Raw genomic sequence first — 18640 nt, 5'->3', positions numbered from 1 at the left:
TATTACTGCCAGTGTGATTGTTTAAAGGTCTAGCTTCTCCTGCTAGCCTGGCTCATAGCTGCTAACTAGCTTAGCATCCAGATCAAACCCCACAGTGAGGAAGGAAGAAGACAGCGTGTTAACGTCTTTTAGTTTGTGTCTAAAACCAACACACTGTATACTCGCTCAACACATGAGCAGCAACTTCAAATTATTTTGCTAGCATTGCTAATGCTGCTATCGAGGCAGCCGAAGAATCGCGGCTGTTTTCTGTCCATGTTCAACATTCATTATTAACAGGAAGCTGATGAATGCTGTTGTCAGAGCTGCAGCAGGCCGACCTCCATGTTTTCTGTCCACACAACATGATGTCTTGTTGTCATAATGCTTGCAGACGCTCTGCGGACTTTAGACAGAACTTAAAAAACCTCCAACGAACTTTCTAACGTGTCAGAAACCCGTCAGAGCTGCAGCATGGCTCTGAGGTTCACACAGGTCTGGCTGCAGCTCAGACCGTTAGAAACATTTGGAAGCTAAAAATGTGACAAAACAGAGTCTGTGATGTTGCTGCGGTTAGAAAATGAAAACATTCCTCTTTCAGAACTACAGCAGTTCAAACAGAGTGTTGATAAAAGAGGAGCTGATGCAACACAGCGGTAAACACCTGTCAACTTTTTTATGACTATTAATGAGCAGATATGGATCAAAGAACAGGTCGGAACTCTTTATGATGTTTACTCTCTGTGCGGCTTGTGAACAGCGCAATGAACTCACTGTGGTCTGGAGGCTTCTGCTTGGTCCGTCTGTAGCTTTTCTCCTCCCTCCACCTCCATGGTGCAGTAAACAATACGGTTTGGAGCCACGGACTTCAATCCCTGGACCTCCACGATCACTATCTGGAAGCATCAGCAGAGGGACTCATCAATTCATATCAAGTTCTCTCATTTTTCCCTTCCTGATTTCTCCCCCCCCCAGCAGCCACACCTCTAGAGTGAAGGACAGCACAACATCCGACTTGGACAGGATGTCTCCCTCGTCTCCCATGTCCAGGAAGGAGTTGTTCATGGAGGAGCGTTTCAGCTTCTGTTTGAAGTCTGGACCTCCTTTGGACACCGGCAGACTCTCTAAGTTTGCCATCAGCAGGTTGACGGATGAACGCAGCTCCTCCACGTACAGCGCCTCCATGTCAGCCGAGACAAACTTTGGATATCTTCTTTCCTGCAGGAGGACACAGAGTCACAGTTCACAGCTACATGAACCACAAGTTAACCTGAGAGGGGGCTAAAGAGGACAGGAGGCCGACCAATCATGATCAGTCAGTGTTTAGATGATTATATGAATACATTCTGGCACAACCGGCTCTAAACTCAGTTTAACTACATCAGGGATCATTATATCTGTAAGACAGGTCACAATGCTCCTGTTCAATGTTCTTCTGCACAATTGCAAATGTAGATACACTACTTTTCATGATGGATTGTGGGATACATAGAGGGCAGTACTGTACTGTAAAAACTCTCACTAGACACTACATAGGGCCCTATATCCTATATAGTGAGTGGGGAGTGACTTTAAAAACAGCCAAGTGAGAAGAAGAGGGGGGGTGGAGGTGGAAGACCAGAAGAAGAAGAAGAAGAAGAAGAAGAAGAACGAGGAGGAGGAGGAGGAGTCGGAAGAGGAGGTGGCGACGTTGTGGGCTGCCCTCACCCTTGCGATCTTCTCGGCCAGCTGTAACCTGCCGTCCAGCTCTCTGCGTATCTGTGCCGCCTGCTCGTCCACGTTATCCAGCTAAAGAAAAGAAAATGAAGAGTTTCAATCAGCCAATCGGACCGCTGCAGAATCAATAAACTAATCAAAAAACACGGATGGAGTGTCACAGCAGAAGAGGTCTGACTGCAGCGTATCGATAAACCAATCAGCAGCTGAGGTGCTGACAGATGACAGTAATGACCCAGGCAGCGGTACCTCTGATTGGACCTCATCAGTTTTTTTTTTTTCTTCACACGTCCATTTTGGCCGCGTCCAGCACCCGTACTGTAAATCCAAATCCAGCCACAAACAGATTATCACCTGCATCTTTATAAACGACATGTTTTAAACCAGAAAAGCTCAATTTTTCATCTTTTCTAAGTGTGTGAAATTGTGACAGTCCTGGACTTCACAGATGTGCTCAATCCTCTGTATGACTAAAGGAGGTTGGCTCCATGTAAATCAGACACATTCTGCAAGATCCATTTTTAAACTGGCTCAAATTAAACTGCTTATCTTTGCTCTGTGTTATCAGCTCCAAAGATTGTCCCTTTGCCTTCGGGGGAATTTCCATCAGAGCCATTTTTATCTCTGTAATTGTCATTTCAGACGCCTCTGCTCGTCACAGACGTGTGAGACGAAGCGCTGGTTTCTGCCCAGTAAGCAAACCTCTCTCAGGCTTTCATCTCTCTGATGGCAGACCCCCCCCCCCCCTGCTCAGAGTGAAGCTCTCAAACTGCTCAACCTCAGCTCTCCACGGTGAACTGCAGCCAGGACACAAGCCTGAAGGACATTTCCTGTTGTCTTTATGGTGGTCTTTAAGACCCCATTCACACTGGGGAAATCAATCCAGCTAGAGTGGGATTCAGGCCTTATCTGGATACATCCTGATAGTTTTTTTCTGAGTCTGAACAACGCAAATCCAGATATATTTCGGAATGATTTTAATCTAGCTGGATTGGCTTACATCTGGCTCAGGTCTGAATGCAAATGCAGCTAGCGAATCCGGCTAGCGATGTGATACTTCCAAGTTCACAGGACAGGGTCCGGGTCGCGTACAAAAGCCGTATGTAAACAACTGTTGAACTATTACAGCTTTGCCCTGAGTTTATTTGCCACAGGGCTACAAAGGAATAAACTGCTTTTTTAACCAGAAAAAGTAAAAGAACGCATGCACAAACGCGGTCCTACTACGGCCTGAACGGACTTTGTATATTACAAGGCACCACCTAGCGGTTTGGAGGACAACAAACAAGCTGGATTAAGCTGGATTGAGCGCAGACACGCTGAATGTATCCAGCTTAAACGCTATCTGGATTCAATCCTGCTCTAGCTGGATTGACTTTCTCCAGTGTGAACGGGGCCTTAGTCACAAAATCCATTTATCAAGCAGTCCAGAAGATCATCAATCAGAGTCACAATGTGGACGTTCACCTGTCCAGGTGTTGCAGCAAAGGTGTTGAAACATCTCCACCCATCCATCAGCACACACCTGCACAAGCAGGAGACCGGGCGAAGAGATGACCCTGAGGGACTCATCAGTCTGAAAACTCTGAAAAATCTGAATTTCAGACACAGCGTGTAACAAATCTAAACATCACAAACGCTTCTGACACAAATTGCTGACACCCACAGTTTGGCAGCGAGTTCTAAAATTAACACACACATCAGAGTACATGCTGGTTTTGTTACCATGACTTCTATTATGTGGTCTTTGTTGGCAGCCATTCTAATTTTGCCTCACAGAGCATTTCTATGACAACCAGCCTTCACACAAAGCTGTTAATCAAAGTCTGTGTCAATGTGACAGAGACATATTAGACACTGACAAAAAATAAAAAAACCATCTCAGAGGGATCAAAGATCAGCTCAAACACAGGCTGGAGCTCTTCCTCAGGATGAAGAGGAGCAAAGGAAGATATATACAAGCTTTTCACTTCATCCATACATACATGCCGCAAACTACTAACATCCATTAGGGCCGTGGCACCAACAAGAGGAGCAGAGATGTTCAGACCGCCCTTGGATCCAGCAGCTTCCCCCAGCTCCTCCTGGTGGATCTCCACCTGCTCCAGGCAGGTGCACAGGTGGGGGCATCTTTACCACAAACCCTTCACTCTCCATTTTTCCTGCCTCCAGCCTGGCGCTCCACCAACAATCAGAGACTGAAAATCAGCAAAGAAACCTTTGGACTTCAGAACATAAACACAGAAAGGACACAGTGGGACGGTGAACAGCGTCTCTGCACACATCAAGTGCAGAACTAAAGAGAAATCTCACTTTTTGAAGCTTGAACATTTTCAGCATCAAACTGTGAATGTTTAACCATCCTATTACAAACTGAACGACCTGCTGCACACTGACATCTCCGATTAATTGTCCGACAAGTAGATGAAAGACTGACGGAGAAAAGACAATTACACCCTGTCATCATTTACAACATGGATCAAAAGCAGCACAGAAGGGAGAAGAGGAGGAGGAGGAGGAGGAAGAAAAGCAGAAAAATAAGAAGCCTGTTTCTGGTGGCAGAGCTGCGGGCAAGGTAATTTATTGGAGCTCGGATCTACCTGCATCTTGGAGGTAATGAGAGACGACAAACAAACAGAGCCAAAGCAGAAATCAATGCACCCTCTTCACAACTGAGCAGGCTCCACATCTGGCTAAAGCATCAAGGAAAAGGAAAACTAAAGAGAACAATCCAACTTTATCTGATGTCAGAAAGCCAAAATCATTTAAGACCGACTTCAATGTAAATACTGAGGAGCACACCATCATCAACAATCTATATTTCTAAAAACAAACAATCATTAAGTTTCATTCTGTGATCCAGATAAGCCAGAGGCTCTCCGTGCAGCTCCACTAAAATCATGTTGAGTCTCTTTTGGCACTGAGCACCAAGCAGATCTAGCAGACAGGTAGTCAGAGACACAGCAGAGAGGTCCAGCCGGATTTCAAAATAAAACAGCATGTGAGGACCTGGCTTATAGGTCACATTGATATCGAGGCCTTCACCAGTGGAGGAGGGCTGCAGATAAACCACCACGGACCAACAGAGATTTATTTTGACAAAGCATAGGCAGAACAGAAGCTTCTTGTTCATATGTTGTTCTCTTAAAACACAGATCTTGAAGCTTTAATCAAAACACTGGTTGCAGCATTGTTTGACAGAAACACCGGCTCAAGTCGTAGAGGATAATTTGCATTGTTTGAAGACCAGCGTGCACCACACAAAAAATTATGTGTATAGGCATGAAGGGGTGCTGCATGACTGTTGTCCTTCATGCCACACAGCCATCAGACGTGTATCTGACATACGGTATACATCAATGTAAGCCTGCTAAACTGAACACAGCTTTAGTTGTTGTCCTCTCTTGGATTTCCCAAAAACAATCATTCAGTGTGTGAACAGGAGGACAGCCATCCAGCCTGTGGTTAATGAGAGCCAAAAACACAAACAAGTCTGGAATGGACTCAGTTAAAAAACAGCCTGAGATATGAAGATTCAGAGTGTGCTTATACTGAGGGTCGATAGCATTAGCCTCCAGTTAGCAAAATGGCTGCAAATCATAAAAACACACAGCATAGGCTTTCTACTATCAGAGAGGTGTTTTACAATAACCAGTACAAATAATCCCAAAACAGGATCACACATCGCTACAAGTAGCAGCAGTGCCACTCCTTTAGCTACAGTAGGTCGGTGCTAACGCCTTGTTTGTGGTCTATTAGAACAACGTGACGACGAACAGGAAGTGATCCGAAAGATATCACCATGGCAACAAGAAGGGAAAAAGGAGGGTTTGAAGGGGTCATTAGTCATTGGTGGTTAGTCCAAATGGTGTGATTTAAATCCATGTTGAGTGAGTCTGATAAAAAGTGCTGAGGTATGTAGCATGACGCCATCAGAGAGATCAATGAGTGCATCATCTGCATATATGCTCAATCTTTAATTAGAAGCTGAAATGTTAATATACGAATGAGAAGCTGGTCAGTAAATGTGAACACACTGTCAGTGGGCTGTCTGTCACAGCTGGTTATCCTCAGAGACCAGCTGGTCCGAACACCTGGACTCTGCCTCCATCCTCCTCTGTTCTATTTTTACCTGCCACCATCATTTCCATCACCGACAGAGAAGAGCAGCGCTCTCAGCAGCGCTGGGATCTCTGCACTTTGTGTTTTTATCCTTTTCCTCCTCCTCTGTGTTCAGCTGAAGGACCCTCACAGACCAAATGAAAGAGGAGGTTCAGAGTCCAGCAGTCTGTTCATACAGAGGATCACAGCTTAAAACCTCTGAGGTACTGAGGCTGCTTCCATCGTGATGTGAGGTGATTACTCTGTTTACTTCCTCTGAGGGTCATCAAATATAGCATCTTAGGAAAAATGACCAGTTTCATAACTAAAAATACGGTGTAGAGTCAGAGGTGCACACATAGGTCTGAACATATCTGGCTTAAAAGCAATCCAGATTCGATCCCACTCTAAAAACTATGCAGCCACCACAGTGACGATGGAGCACGGCGCCTCCTCTTCCTCACACAGCAGTGCCAGGCACCGTGAAGGAATAGAAGCATCAATGTAGCAAAAAGGGTGCAAAAAATAATAGACAAAAATTAGTTGCCAACGAATGTAATTGCTAATTATTAGCTGGTTACATCATCTGGCCTTTTTACCATTGTTTACTCTTATCGTTGCACATGTGTAACCGCATCAACGAAAACAGTGCAGCAAGGCGGCGTGTGCAGTTCTGGCATGTCTGCCAGAGATCTGAGATTTTCAGCACGACTCCAATGATTCCACAAGGCCTTGGTGGTGATCCTTGGAGTTTTATTAGCCTCCCACAATAACATTCTTGCCAGTCTAGGGTCACGTTTAGCCTCCTTTAAGATTTTGTTCACTGTGAGTCTTCTTGAACTTCTTAATACTGCTTTGCACGGTGGCTACTGGTACTTGAAAAACTTTGGAAACACCTATATAGCCATTTCCCTTCCTTGGTCCTTGGTCTTAGTCATGACTTTTATTTGAAAAGAGACCAACTAGTGTTGGTAGTGTTTGGACATTTGAACATAGCTCCTAGGATCACCTAGGCACTCAAACCAGGGAGGGGCTTTTTGCAATTGATAACATAAGATTCTGATCATCTATAAAAAGCACGATCTCCTAAATAACAACACACAACAAATCTATCACAGATTCAGCTCCTCGCCTCCTGTGCTGCTCATTATGTTGTATCTAAACCAGCAGAGCTCGGAGGAAACCATCGATCCTGATAAATAAACCACTCTGTGAGCTCTCTAGGAAGACTTTTGTTTCACACACACACACACACACTGCAGTGCAGAGCAGCAGCAGAGGGACTCAAACACACACAAGCAGCAGCAACACAATTAGCTGCTTGAATCTCCATGTCTGTGAGCCGGGCCCCTCTGACTCAGTGCAAACCTGAAAACTCATGTTCACCTTTCTGCCTCCCTCCTCATCATCACTCTGAGAGCAGTCAGTGCTTCAGCATGTGGATATGAGTGTGGCTCCAGTCTAATTACTCAGCCCGGGCTGTGTTGACACGCTGAGAACTTCCTGATTCTCAGCTGCTAATGAAGCCGATTCCCTCCACAGAGAAACTGTCCAACTCACGACATTTATGTTCCAACTACATCTATTTTAATCAGAGTCGTAAAAAGTGTAGAAATGTCAGGTCTAATATGGAGGCAGGGTCGTCTGAAGGTCTGTTAAACCATTAAGTGAGGGTTTCATGTGGTAACACAGAGAAAGAGACTGCAGTCAGCCATGACGTCACCCACAGGTTTCTGAAGAGCTGTTCGAGTCCCTGTGGGAAGATCAGAGAAGATCGCCATGTTGGCAGCGTCACACTTAACTAAGGAGGTGGAGCACCAGTGGGGATGAAAAAGTAAAGCTCTACAGACAGTGTCCTCCTCCATCAGTGCTGGACTTTAATGACAGTAGACAGCTGAGTGGATCAGACCTCACTGTGAGGAAGAGGAGTCTTTGTGCAGAGCTGCTGGTCCCAGGCAGGGACAGCTGCTGGAGTCTCTGTCTGCAGCGTTTGTAACTCACCTGGCAGGCGTTGTACAGCAGCTGGTGCTCGAACTTGCGGATGCCGAGGATCTGCTGGAACATCTCGTACAGCTGCTCTTTACTGAGGATGAGCTCTGACACGGCGCTCAGGTGAGCCCGCTGAGGCTGCCGCCGCATGTCCTCATCCCCCCTGTAGATTGCGTCGTACTTGGCGATCCAGGAGCTCAGCACTGTCTCTTTACTCAGGCCGTCGATTTCAGGAAGGCTGCGGACCCGCCGCTCGATGTTTTTTTTGAAGACCTCGCGGAAGTCGTTGGCCGAGCAGCCACCGCTCTGAACCATGCGGAAAACACGCTCACTCTTCAGGAAGCCCTGCAGAAGAAGGAGAAAGAAACAGATCAGCATCGGGCCAGGTCTCCATATTTACTTTGCAATCAGCAGATGGAGCTGCAGAGAACGACATGCAGCACTGAGTGAAATCCTGCTGCGCTCTGGCATCTGATGAGTTTTCACACTTAGAGAATGGATACCATCATTCAGACTTACAACCCTCACAGCAGAAACCAGGAGCCAGCAGTCATAAAGCCAGACTCTAAATAAACCTGTTTTACATACAAGGGAGTCAGCAGCACTGAAATCTAACAGCACTGCAGATCTTTAAAAATCAGGGCCCAGACACTAATGTGTGACTCACAGATGATTGTCCATATTTTCTACAGTCATGAGGGGCTAAAGACAGCACAGAGAGTCCAGCAGTGTCATGATCTAGTGTTTTGGTTGCCCTTGTTTCCTCGTTAGGTTGTAGTCTGGTTATGTTGTTGTTTTTTGGGTGTGACTTGGTTTCCCTGATGTGTTCCTGTTTTTTTATTTTCAAGGCCCCGTTCTCCCTGTGTATCTGTCAGTTTTACTTAGTGTTCTTCCCTCCTGGCCTACCCTGCCCTGATGGGTTCGCCTGTGCCTTGTTACCTTTGTTTAAGTCCTGTGCTCCCCTTTGTCAGTGTTGCGTTATCTTGTTACCTTGCATGTATTCCGTACCATCCTCCCCTGGTTTTTCACCTTCGAGTCTCAGCTGTCTTTTGAATTCAAGTTTTGGAATTTATCTGTCCTAGAGTTTTTGCTTGGATTCCGGTTTTCTTAACTGTTGCATGTTTCTCAACAATTCTACCTGAGACGCTCACCCTTCTGCCTGCACCTCAGTCCTCTCATCCACAAACCCTGACAAGCAAACATTCTTAGCTAGATCTTTATTGTCCCCTTTTGTTCACACCAAAACCATCAAAACTATGAGTGACGATGTATCAAGGTTCTTGAAGCCTTGCTCTTGTGTTGTAGGGTATGGGAGTAAAATAAGAAATGGCACTGAGCCAAAGAAAAATATGACTTTTGTCTGCAGCAAAGTTATTATGTTGGTGTTATGCTCTGTTCTGTAACTTCCCCACCTGAGGCTTTCCGCCTGCATACATGGAAAGCAACATAAAAAAAATCCCCCACAGGTAAATAACATTACACAAGCCACAGAGGGATTAGGATCTGTCCAAAGTGGCTTATATCAGGAGAACAGATGGAGTGTTCATGAGGAGGGCTAGCAGTCAAGCTGTATGTCCTTAGAACAAAAATAAGAAGGTACAGAAAACCAGGACTGCTGGCCTTTGCCGTTTCTGAGCCGTCGCTTTAACTTGACTGGATGCATCAGATTTAGTCTACACAGACTTTTGTGCTCTTTTTTCCCTCCCTCCTTCTGTGTTTGCTTCCACACAGTAAGTTTGAATGAGGATTCCTCTTGAGGCTGAAGATCTGAAATGTCCACAGAAGCTCTTTATTCAGTCTGACAGGAGAATACGTGGCTCAGACTGACGCAGCGGGGGTCCACTGCGACATTTAGCGGCCTTTCAGCTGGCTGCTTCACCTCTTCCTGTTAGTCTCTCTGAGACTCAGAGCAGCTGAACATCAATGAGTCAAATGATTCATCCGATGAAGGCCGAGACCTCCGAGAGCAGCAGCTCAGGACAAACAGGCGCAAACATCACATTTCTTGAGAATTCTCGTGAAATCTGAGAGTTTTTTTTTTTTTTTTTTTTTGTGATGCTGCATTAGCCCTGTAGAATCCAATTAAAAACCACAGGGAACTATGCAGGTAGCAATAACAAGGCCAGAGATTTATGGGAATATTTTGTTATTTGTGAGACTCATTGGGTTGAAAACATGTTTTAATGTGTACTTCCATCTGCAGGGATTTTCTGTAATTATACATAACAGCTCCAGAAACACTGCAGACAGTTCAGTGGAAAAAGAAGCCAGTAAACAAGAATTTGTTCCTTTTTATTTCTTCTTCTTCATAAAATGAGAATGTCAGTGTTTTTCAAAGCCTAATATAGGTATTTAAAAAAGATCCGTCTTATTTTTATCTTGTAATTATCTTTAATATTTCCTGAGTCCGAAGGTCAGCACATAGCCTCTCTTTTGACTTCCTGTCTATGACGGATCATAGACAGGAAGTCAAAAGAGAACACCGAGCAGAATTTTGTAGTTTCACTGTGCAAAAAGGTCCACGTCACGACCCCGTCCTGATTCCTGAAGGCCATTTTTAAACTCAGACAAATATATAACTCAACAATATTCATATGCTACATATAAAAGCACACATTTGCCTATAGGAACAAGCAGAAAAGAAGATGTAGCAGCTATACTCCAGACGCTTGCTGTGAATTCTCCGGACAATTACCTGCTCTGTTCACACATGAGCTGGCGGGATAAAGTCCCTTTAATGTCCGCTCCGCCTGACATTTGCATTCTCACATACAGCTTCACCGTGTGAGTCTGCACAGAGGAGTTTCACTCTTCATGCATTCATAAACAACTTATTGACAATTTCCTGTCTCACCAAAGGAGACAAAGACCTTAAAAACCAACAGACGCATTCAGATATTAGAAAAGAGCTCTAAAAACTATAGTTGTTTCATAATTTGCATTTTTTTTACAGCCACTACCTACAGGGAAATATTTCAGTGTTTTCGCTAATTACCTTCCATCAAATGTGCATGTTCATTCCACAAACTAAACCACTGTAACATAAAGCAACTCGTTCTAACTGAACCATGTGACCAGATTCTGTGTGTTCTGAGGGCCAGTGTCGCATCCTCATGTGGGAGATAAACCTGCGGAGCGTGAGCCAACAACAGATGGAGAGAAACCACCGAGGAGCTGTAAGACTAACGTCTAAAAAAAAAATAAAAAAAATGAAGAGTCATGTAAGAAACATCACAGACAAGTGTGCAGAAACCAGCAGACAGATCTGAAGCCAGCACAGGGCAGACTCCTCAGAGTCCCTCTTTGTGGTGATAAATGGAACATGGTCAAATGTTAGGTGGATGAAGAGGGAGGTGACAGATGCTGCTGCCACCAGCGGAGCACACGAACGGCGACTAATCTGCATCACCGCTCTGAAGTACAGAGAACAAAAAGGCTGTGAAAACGTCCTGCTGAGGGAGAGCACGGCCGGAACCCTGTCTCCAGTGAGGACACTTTAAAACGGAGACGGGTGCTGCAGCGTGTGGCGGGAAGAGGCTGAGACAGTGTGATGATGCTGTAGACTGAGAGCGTAAACATGTCTCATTCTGTTGATCAGCTGTAAATCACAACAGCCAGCTGCACCTGTTAGACTGAAAAATGAAGCTAAATAATGACATTTAAATAATTCATGTTGCCCGTTATTTTGTGAAAATTCTTGTTTGTCTTAAAATATAGAAATTCATATTTCTCTTGCTGCCTCTCACAGCTTTCAGCAGACTGTAATTATTCAATAACAGACACCGCAGACTATTGGAGGAGCCAGTAGCTCAAAAACCAGCGCAGATTATTCTTAAATGTCAGCCTGATTACTGTGTTCAATTCATCTGACTGCTTTCTGTCTGAGCTGGCACGCAAACAGCAAAGAGGTTATAAAAATGAAAAATATTTCCTATTGGCTGCCGTCACCCCATCAAATAGTGACTGCTGATACTTTTGTGCACTGAGTGAAGAGCCCATGCGTCGCGGATATTTCACACTATTTAAAAAGACTCAGATCAGATGAAGGACACCTCCGCCTGCGGCCTCCATGTCATCCAAAGGTGGAGATAGGTGGGGGTGGTTTCTTAAAAGCACTTACTCCACAAAGACGAGCATGATCTGGCCTCTAAACACCACTTTAAATGTGCTTTCTGTGATCATTCTTCTGTTCTGGGTGTTAAGATGGAACGGTATTTTAAAGGACCCAAATGCAGACATGTAGGCAGGCAGATAACTGAAAGCGAGGCAGACTTTCGAGGGAGGCAGACTTTCAAAATAAAACACAACAACACTACGAACACATGAGGGAGGTCAGGGCAGGAAGGAAAACTAATGCAGAGAACAAAGATGTCAAAATAAACAGAATACAAGATGACATCCACAACACTGGGAGCATTAAGATAGACAAGTATCAGCCCCAGTGCTGACTATATTGCAAGACCTGGGGGTGGATAAATGGGGCTGATCTATTTACTACAGTTCTATGCCCGCAGCCTGCAGCATGCCCAGCTGCTTCAGGCTCGCTGCATGAAAGTGGGGATTTGACACTTTTTAGGCAGGAAAACTGAGCATTTGTGTGAAGGCTCAAAGACTTCACCCAGGAGGAACAGGTGGTTATTATGGAGAGACGTAGAGAATATATGAATATTATCATGGTAACAAAAACAACACAGCGGCAACAAAGAGCAGCAGAAGCCTGATTATACATCAATGAATTTTACCATTCAATTCACGATGTTTAATCTTTAAACTGAGGATGTGTTTACAATATGACCATCTTTATATCATTATATTAAGATAAAGACTGGGTGGTATGTGGATGGGTTTATGTCGACCCCCCACAGGGTGAGCTCCAAACAGAAGGAGAGCTGCTGCATTAATATGACCCAGCTGAGGTGGACTCCCCATCCCTGAGTGACCCGACCCAGGACTCACTGACTGGAAGAATTACATGGAAGAGCTAGAGGATTTCACTCCCTGCTCCTCCTGCAGTGACCCTGATGGAGTAATCCATATTCAACAATTAACCCTTCAACAGCCTGACAACAACTGAACAAAACACTTCACTCATCGTTTGTCTCAAGTGCTCAATCACCGTGAAAGAGATTTCTAACCCACTGATTCTCCAGCCTGTTCAACACAACGCTTTAGTATTCACAGAAAAACAACACATTTCATTCCTTTGCTCTGTGACTGTAATTCTTTTAGCTTTTAGCTCCATATTCTCTGATGTAATGTTTTTTTACTCCATCGTCAGCTCGCCCAAGAATGTTTAATGGCATGGAATTAAAAACGCCCACACACATGTGTGTATTCAGTGTGTGTGTGTGTGTGTGTGTGTGTGTGTGTATGTATAAAGGTCAGTCCCTCCTTGGTGGCCCTGAGCCTCCTGTCAGCCTGTCAGAGCTCCTGACCCCCCATTTAGACTCCAGACACCCACTGAGCCTGGATCGATGATGACTCCTCCACCACTTACAGCACACCGTATGCTACCATGAGACCCTCATCTTGGAAATGGAGAGAGTACACCCACCACCTGAGCCTTCACACCACTTCATTCTCTGCACTGCTGACAGCCCGAGACAAAAAAAAATAAAAAATACACCAAGAAACTATAAAAACAGGAGAAACAGTCTGTGGGTCTGTGATTTATTACTTTACAGACATTTAATCAAGACCTATTTTTCCAAGTGTGAATCAATTATTTAATTCTCTAAAAAAATAAAGAATTTTCGCTAAAAGTATTTAGCAAAAAACAAAAAATTCTGCACTCCTCAGCACAACCAGGAAGCCTTGATTGATCTACATGTGACCAGCAGTCACATGTCAAAAATCCAGAGAGTATCTGGTTGATCTGCAGCTTTCTGTGCTGAGTAGAATAACAGCCTGGTTTGTAAAGGCTTTAAAATGTAAGTAGGTAAATATCTACAGCCTGTTGAGCTCCTGTTTTTTTTTCCACTGTATAAGTAACAGTTGAGCCATCAGACCCTCGGGCCTCCCACTGCATCTCTCTGGATCCTATAAGTTCTCCTCCATTTTGTCCAGCAACACAAATGTCAGCCATTATTACTAATGAATCGACCTGCAGGAGACATCCTCCCTCCCTGCTGTTCGAATTAATTGGGGCTTTAAAATCTCACTGAATTATTTACACAGCAGCGGCAGCAGCACAGTGTCCGGCTGATAGTCAGGAGATTAAAGACACAGACTGAGCAGCAGCTGGGAGAAGGTGGAAAAACCATCGGCATCACCTCAATGGAACAATAGAGACTCCTTAATGGACGCCATCATGCTGGACTGACTGTACAGCACACTCGGATGCTACTGTGGATCAAGGCACAACAAGCAATTCCTGCAGTGTCCACTTGAGGCGCCAACGTGCATCAAAGCTGAAGTTTCACATAATAAACAGATTAACAGGGAAATGTCCCTTAACAACCTACAACAGTTCTGGTGTGTCCTCACAGTCGCACAAAGAAGGTGTCCCTGGTTCTTGGTTGATGTATTTAATTCAGGCCGTGATGGAATAAGACTGTCACAGCATTACTCAAGCTTTCACAGTGAGGAGGTTCATTACTGCTCTTATGCTCCTTCATGCATAAAACATGTTTGAGCTCAGTATTAAAATGTCTTAGCTACAGTGTGGAGAGCCGGAACATTCAATACATATATCATCATATAAAAGATTCAAACCACAGTAAAACTTTCATCACTAACACAGTGCACCAATGACCAAACATAACTGGACACCATGTGCAGTCTGTTTTTAGTCATAAAAGTATAAATCTGCAGTTTTCTGGCTCATTCTTTGATCATTATTGCGGCTTTAGAACAGATAATGAGGGTTTAGATGATCACTTGAAAAAAACCTTAAAGAAATGATCTTCACGTTTTGCTGTGTTAGAACTTGTCTGTCCTGACCTCTGACCTCATCACCCTTCATCAGGGCTGCAACGACTAGTCGACTACTAGTCGGCAGGTAATTTAGTAGTCGACGGGTCATTAGTGATGTCATCGCATGGCATGCATGTGTAACGCATTTGCAGCAGAGAAGGATTCTTTGGCTCGTGGTGTAGTGGGATGATTGGTGCTTTTGGTGCAAGAGGTCCTGGGTTCGAAACCCAAATGAGCTGTCTGTTAGGGCGTGTGGAGTAACGGTTTAGATTTGGCGGTAATGGGCTTTGGGCAGATGTGGAAATGGGCGGCAAACACACACACTTACTTTTATAAAGCACGAACCGAGGGCTTCGGCCCAAGATCTTCAGCTTTAGACATGGAGGCGACTTAAGCAACAACAAATTAGCATTTAGTCCACTGAAATAGTCATTAGTTGCAGCTCTACCCCTTCATCAGACTTTACAGGTCATGTGACCAGCAGTCACATCATGGCTTCCTGGTGTTTTTTGCAGGGTTTTGTTTTTTTAACTGTGATTTTTTTTGTATTTCAAATTACAGACACTGAGCTTCTGAAAATGTAAGACATGTGACAGTGACTCCTGCCACCTTGATGAAGAGATCAAATAAAGACAGTTTCAGTACTTATGTAAATGAAGCTCAGACAATTAAACAACTTTCTCACTGCAGAGGAAATGACTTCAGACTGAAAACCGGGGGGGGGGGGGGGCAGCAGGTGCCGATCAGGCCATCAGTGTGCGCTCCTTTCGGTTTTATTGAGGCCTGTAACACATCATGTACCCACTCTATCTGATGTGACAGGGTTTACTCTAAAAAACCAATTACTTGATGTTCAATAAAAACCTGATGATGTGCAGATTGAAGGAGCAGAGCGTGGGCTTCTCTTCGCTGCCCCGAGCGAAGCTGCAGAATCTTTTTAACACCATCCCCATTTCTCCTCTCAAATTGCAAATGTCACAGATGAACCGTGGACTAGCAGAGTTATGAAAGTCATCAGTCTGTGATGAGAAGCACAGAGGAAGAGCATCAGTGGCACGAGTATAACAGCTGGCAGCGCTGTTCAGAGACAGCACCTGAAAGATTCAGGCCAGTTTGTGATGAGGAACGATCCGTCTGATTGGACAGGTGAGGCGACAGGATCAGAGCGCGGCGGCGACTGAAGGAAGAGGTTCAATAAGCACCAAATACAGAAACAACTTCAGACGTATGAAGACTCACAGAGGCAATAAAACTGTGAGCATGATGAAGTGGAGAGCGAGCGATCTGCAGCTGGTTCAGATTCCATCAGTGTGATGAAACACTGAGAGAACTTTTGTTTGCATTTGCAATGTTTTCTTCGTACAATGTGTGCTTCTATCTTTCCTGGCTGCTGTAACACAGGTGGAAACACATGACAAAGTCTCACAGCTAATGTTGTTTTAAGCCTTTTAAGCTGCTCCACCTCCGAACTGAGTTTCTTTGAATGTGTTGACGGAACCAGTCAGAATCCAAAACTCAGCTGACAGCACACCCAGGTAATGATGATGGAGACATAAGGCACAGAGACCGAGAGAGAACTGGACGATGGCGGAGTTGCGATGTGAAGTGTGATCTAAATCTTAAGCTGACTGCACCGTTTTTCTTTTGTTGTCTACACCCCTGCCTCCACCTGCAGTCATGAAAGTTCATAAAATGAAGTATCTTGATCCTCAGAGAGGAAAAGGCAGGGCGAGAAGCCGCAACTGTTGTCAGAGTGGAAGGTAAGTAGCTAGCTTGTGTTGATGGAGTAAATGGAGGTTTCAATAAGTTGCTCTGTAACCAAGCCTGACGTGGTAGTCTCTCATGTAGAGACAATCAACCATCAGGTAAAAAGGTAGCTGAAAAGCTCCCGGTGGGACGTGATGTCACGCTGAAGATGGAACAAACACATGGCGCACACGCTACATGATGTAGGCGGAGCTGGTCGGACCCCGGGTGCGAAGTTTGGAGACGGTGGAAGAGCAGGCATCTTGAAAATTTGTATTGATTTTCAGTTTCCAAGCTGATACGAGGCTACAGTCTGCAGCTGGTAAACTGATACCAAATCATCGTGTGGAGGATAAATCTGCTCTGAAACCAGCTCCTGGAACTCTATTTAAAATTTAAAATGCGTTTCAAAGATGTATACTATATCACAGAGGCACATTGAGGGGAAAAAGACAAATCCCCACCAGCCCCTCTCAGTCAGATCAGTCATTAAGGCCTTATTAGCTATAATGTACCTGACTCCGAGTCATTTTCACATTCATCTCACAGGTGTTCATGCTCTGATAGATGTGAGGAGCTTTTTTCTTCCATTCACCTTTCTTTAAGAAGAAATAAAAAGAAACAAGTGGAGGAGCAGTTTTTATGGTCTCCATGGGGACTGGAAATGGACCAATTTGCACAAATGAGCTGAGTTAATACAAAGACCAGCAAGTGATCGTGTGCCTGTGGTGACACTCACAGAGCGAACACAAACCCCTGCACGTTAGCAAACATACTTCTTAAAGAAGAAGGAAGAGTGATCGTTCTGTTTTTATCCCCCGAAATAACAAAACAAAGAGGAGAATATCAGGAGTCCCAATCTACTAAATACCACCCTCAGGTCATGTTGTGGCAGGCGGCGTCAGCGGGGGGCCTCTCAGTTTCAGGAGACGCTTGGTGAATGGAAGCTATCACATTCATTATTAGGAGAAGACAGACAAAACGAGTGAGTTGGTTCAGAAGTATGAGGGAGTTTTAGTGTTTTTCTAACTTTCCAAGAACTTTTTATATCTTTGTAGTTATATTAAACATCAATATAGCTCGAAAACTCAGCATCTAAGGTGAGATATTGAAAAGTAGACACCAGGAAAAAATAAAAAATGGTGGCAGATAAAAATGTTACCTGAAAAATGTGTCATTAAAACTTTTTTGATTCAACTTTTTATACTTAAGTTGACATACATGCTTTTACCTCGAGGGTTTAGTCATTGATTATTAGGATGCTGAACTTCTCCCTGCGGCTCTCTCTGCTCCTCATGAAGTGCAGAACAGTCAGCAGGATGCCACTCTTCTCAACAGATCCCAGACACACCTACAAAAGATTGCTGTAAAGCCCGGTTTACACTGCGATTTTGGGCTGTTCCAGACGAAAGACGAGCATTGTAGGAGAATCGTGGAGATATCTTTGGTCGTGGTTCTAAAACAGTGGTCTTACTTTACACCGTGAGGCAGGTTCTTTGACGGCCATTGTCAGCGTCTTGCGACCACAGATAAGCTGAGATAAAATTCTAGCAGTGTGAGAAATTTAGGATGACTGTCACAGTGTGACAACTGCTACGACCTGTCACTCCGCATCCACGTCCTCCTCCTCCTCGCATGCTGACGTACGCCATAACCTGCGATCGCCTGCTGACGTACGCCATAACCTGCGATCGCCTGCTGACGTACGCCATAACCTGCGATCGCCTGCTGACGTACGCCATAACCTGCGATCGCATGCTGACGTACGCCATAACCTGCGATCGCCTGCTGACGTACGCCATAACCTGCGATCGCCTGCTGACGTACGCCATAACCTGCGATCGCCTGCGATTCAGTAAATGGTCATCTTACAATCTGCACGCATCAAACTTGACGTCGAGCAAAAGTTTATTAAATTCACGTCGCACACTGTGTCATGCAATGGTCTTAGAAAGGCCATGAGACATGAATGGACACAGCGGACATGAGCGTGCTAAAAGCAGGAGGGCTATGCAACAAGCTAATGTCCAGCTAGCGCAAAACAAATGAGCAAATCATGTCCCTGAAAAATGGGCTCGAACAGAGCGCAGAGATTTGTTAAACGAAAGGCTCGCATCATCCATGCAGAGTGTCTCAACAAATTTTGAACCAGCAGCGCCGGACTCCCATACTCCCGGAGCCAAGTGCACAGGTT

General features: G+C 44.7%; 1 protein-coding gene across 6 annotated transcripts in view; it reads right to left on the bottom strand.

Moving 5' to 3' along the window:
• Window positions 1-18640, bottom strand: part of cadps2 (Ca++-dependent secretion activator 2) — a 130162-nt gene that overhangs the window by 75085 nt on the left and 36437 nt on the right. For all 6 annotated transcript variants that reach the window (XM_028430403.1, XM_028430398.1, XM_028430399.1 and 3 more), the window contains exons 3-6: window positions 7798-8130; window positions 1687-1767; window positions 964-1197; window positions 754-875 (exon numbers count right to left, since the gene is read on the bottom strand). In XM_028430403.1, the coding sequence (XP_028286204.1) occupies window positions 754-875; window positions 964-1197; window positions 1687-1767; window positions 7798-8130 (770 nt within the window). The remainder of the gene's footprint in view (window positions 1-753; window positions 876-963; window positions 1198-1686; window positions 1768-7797; window positions 8131-18640) is intronic.

Source organism: Parambassis ranga, chromosome 19 (genome assembly GCF_900634625.1).
Source record: "Parambassis ranga chromosome 19, fParRan2.1, whole genome shotgun sequence".
NCBI lineage: Eukaryota > Metazoa > Chordata > Actinopteri > Ambassidae > Parambassis > Parambassis ranga.
This window is presented reverse-complemented; position numbering and strand designations above follow the sequence as displayed.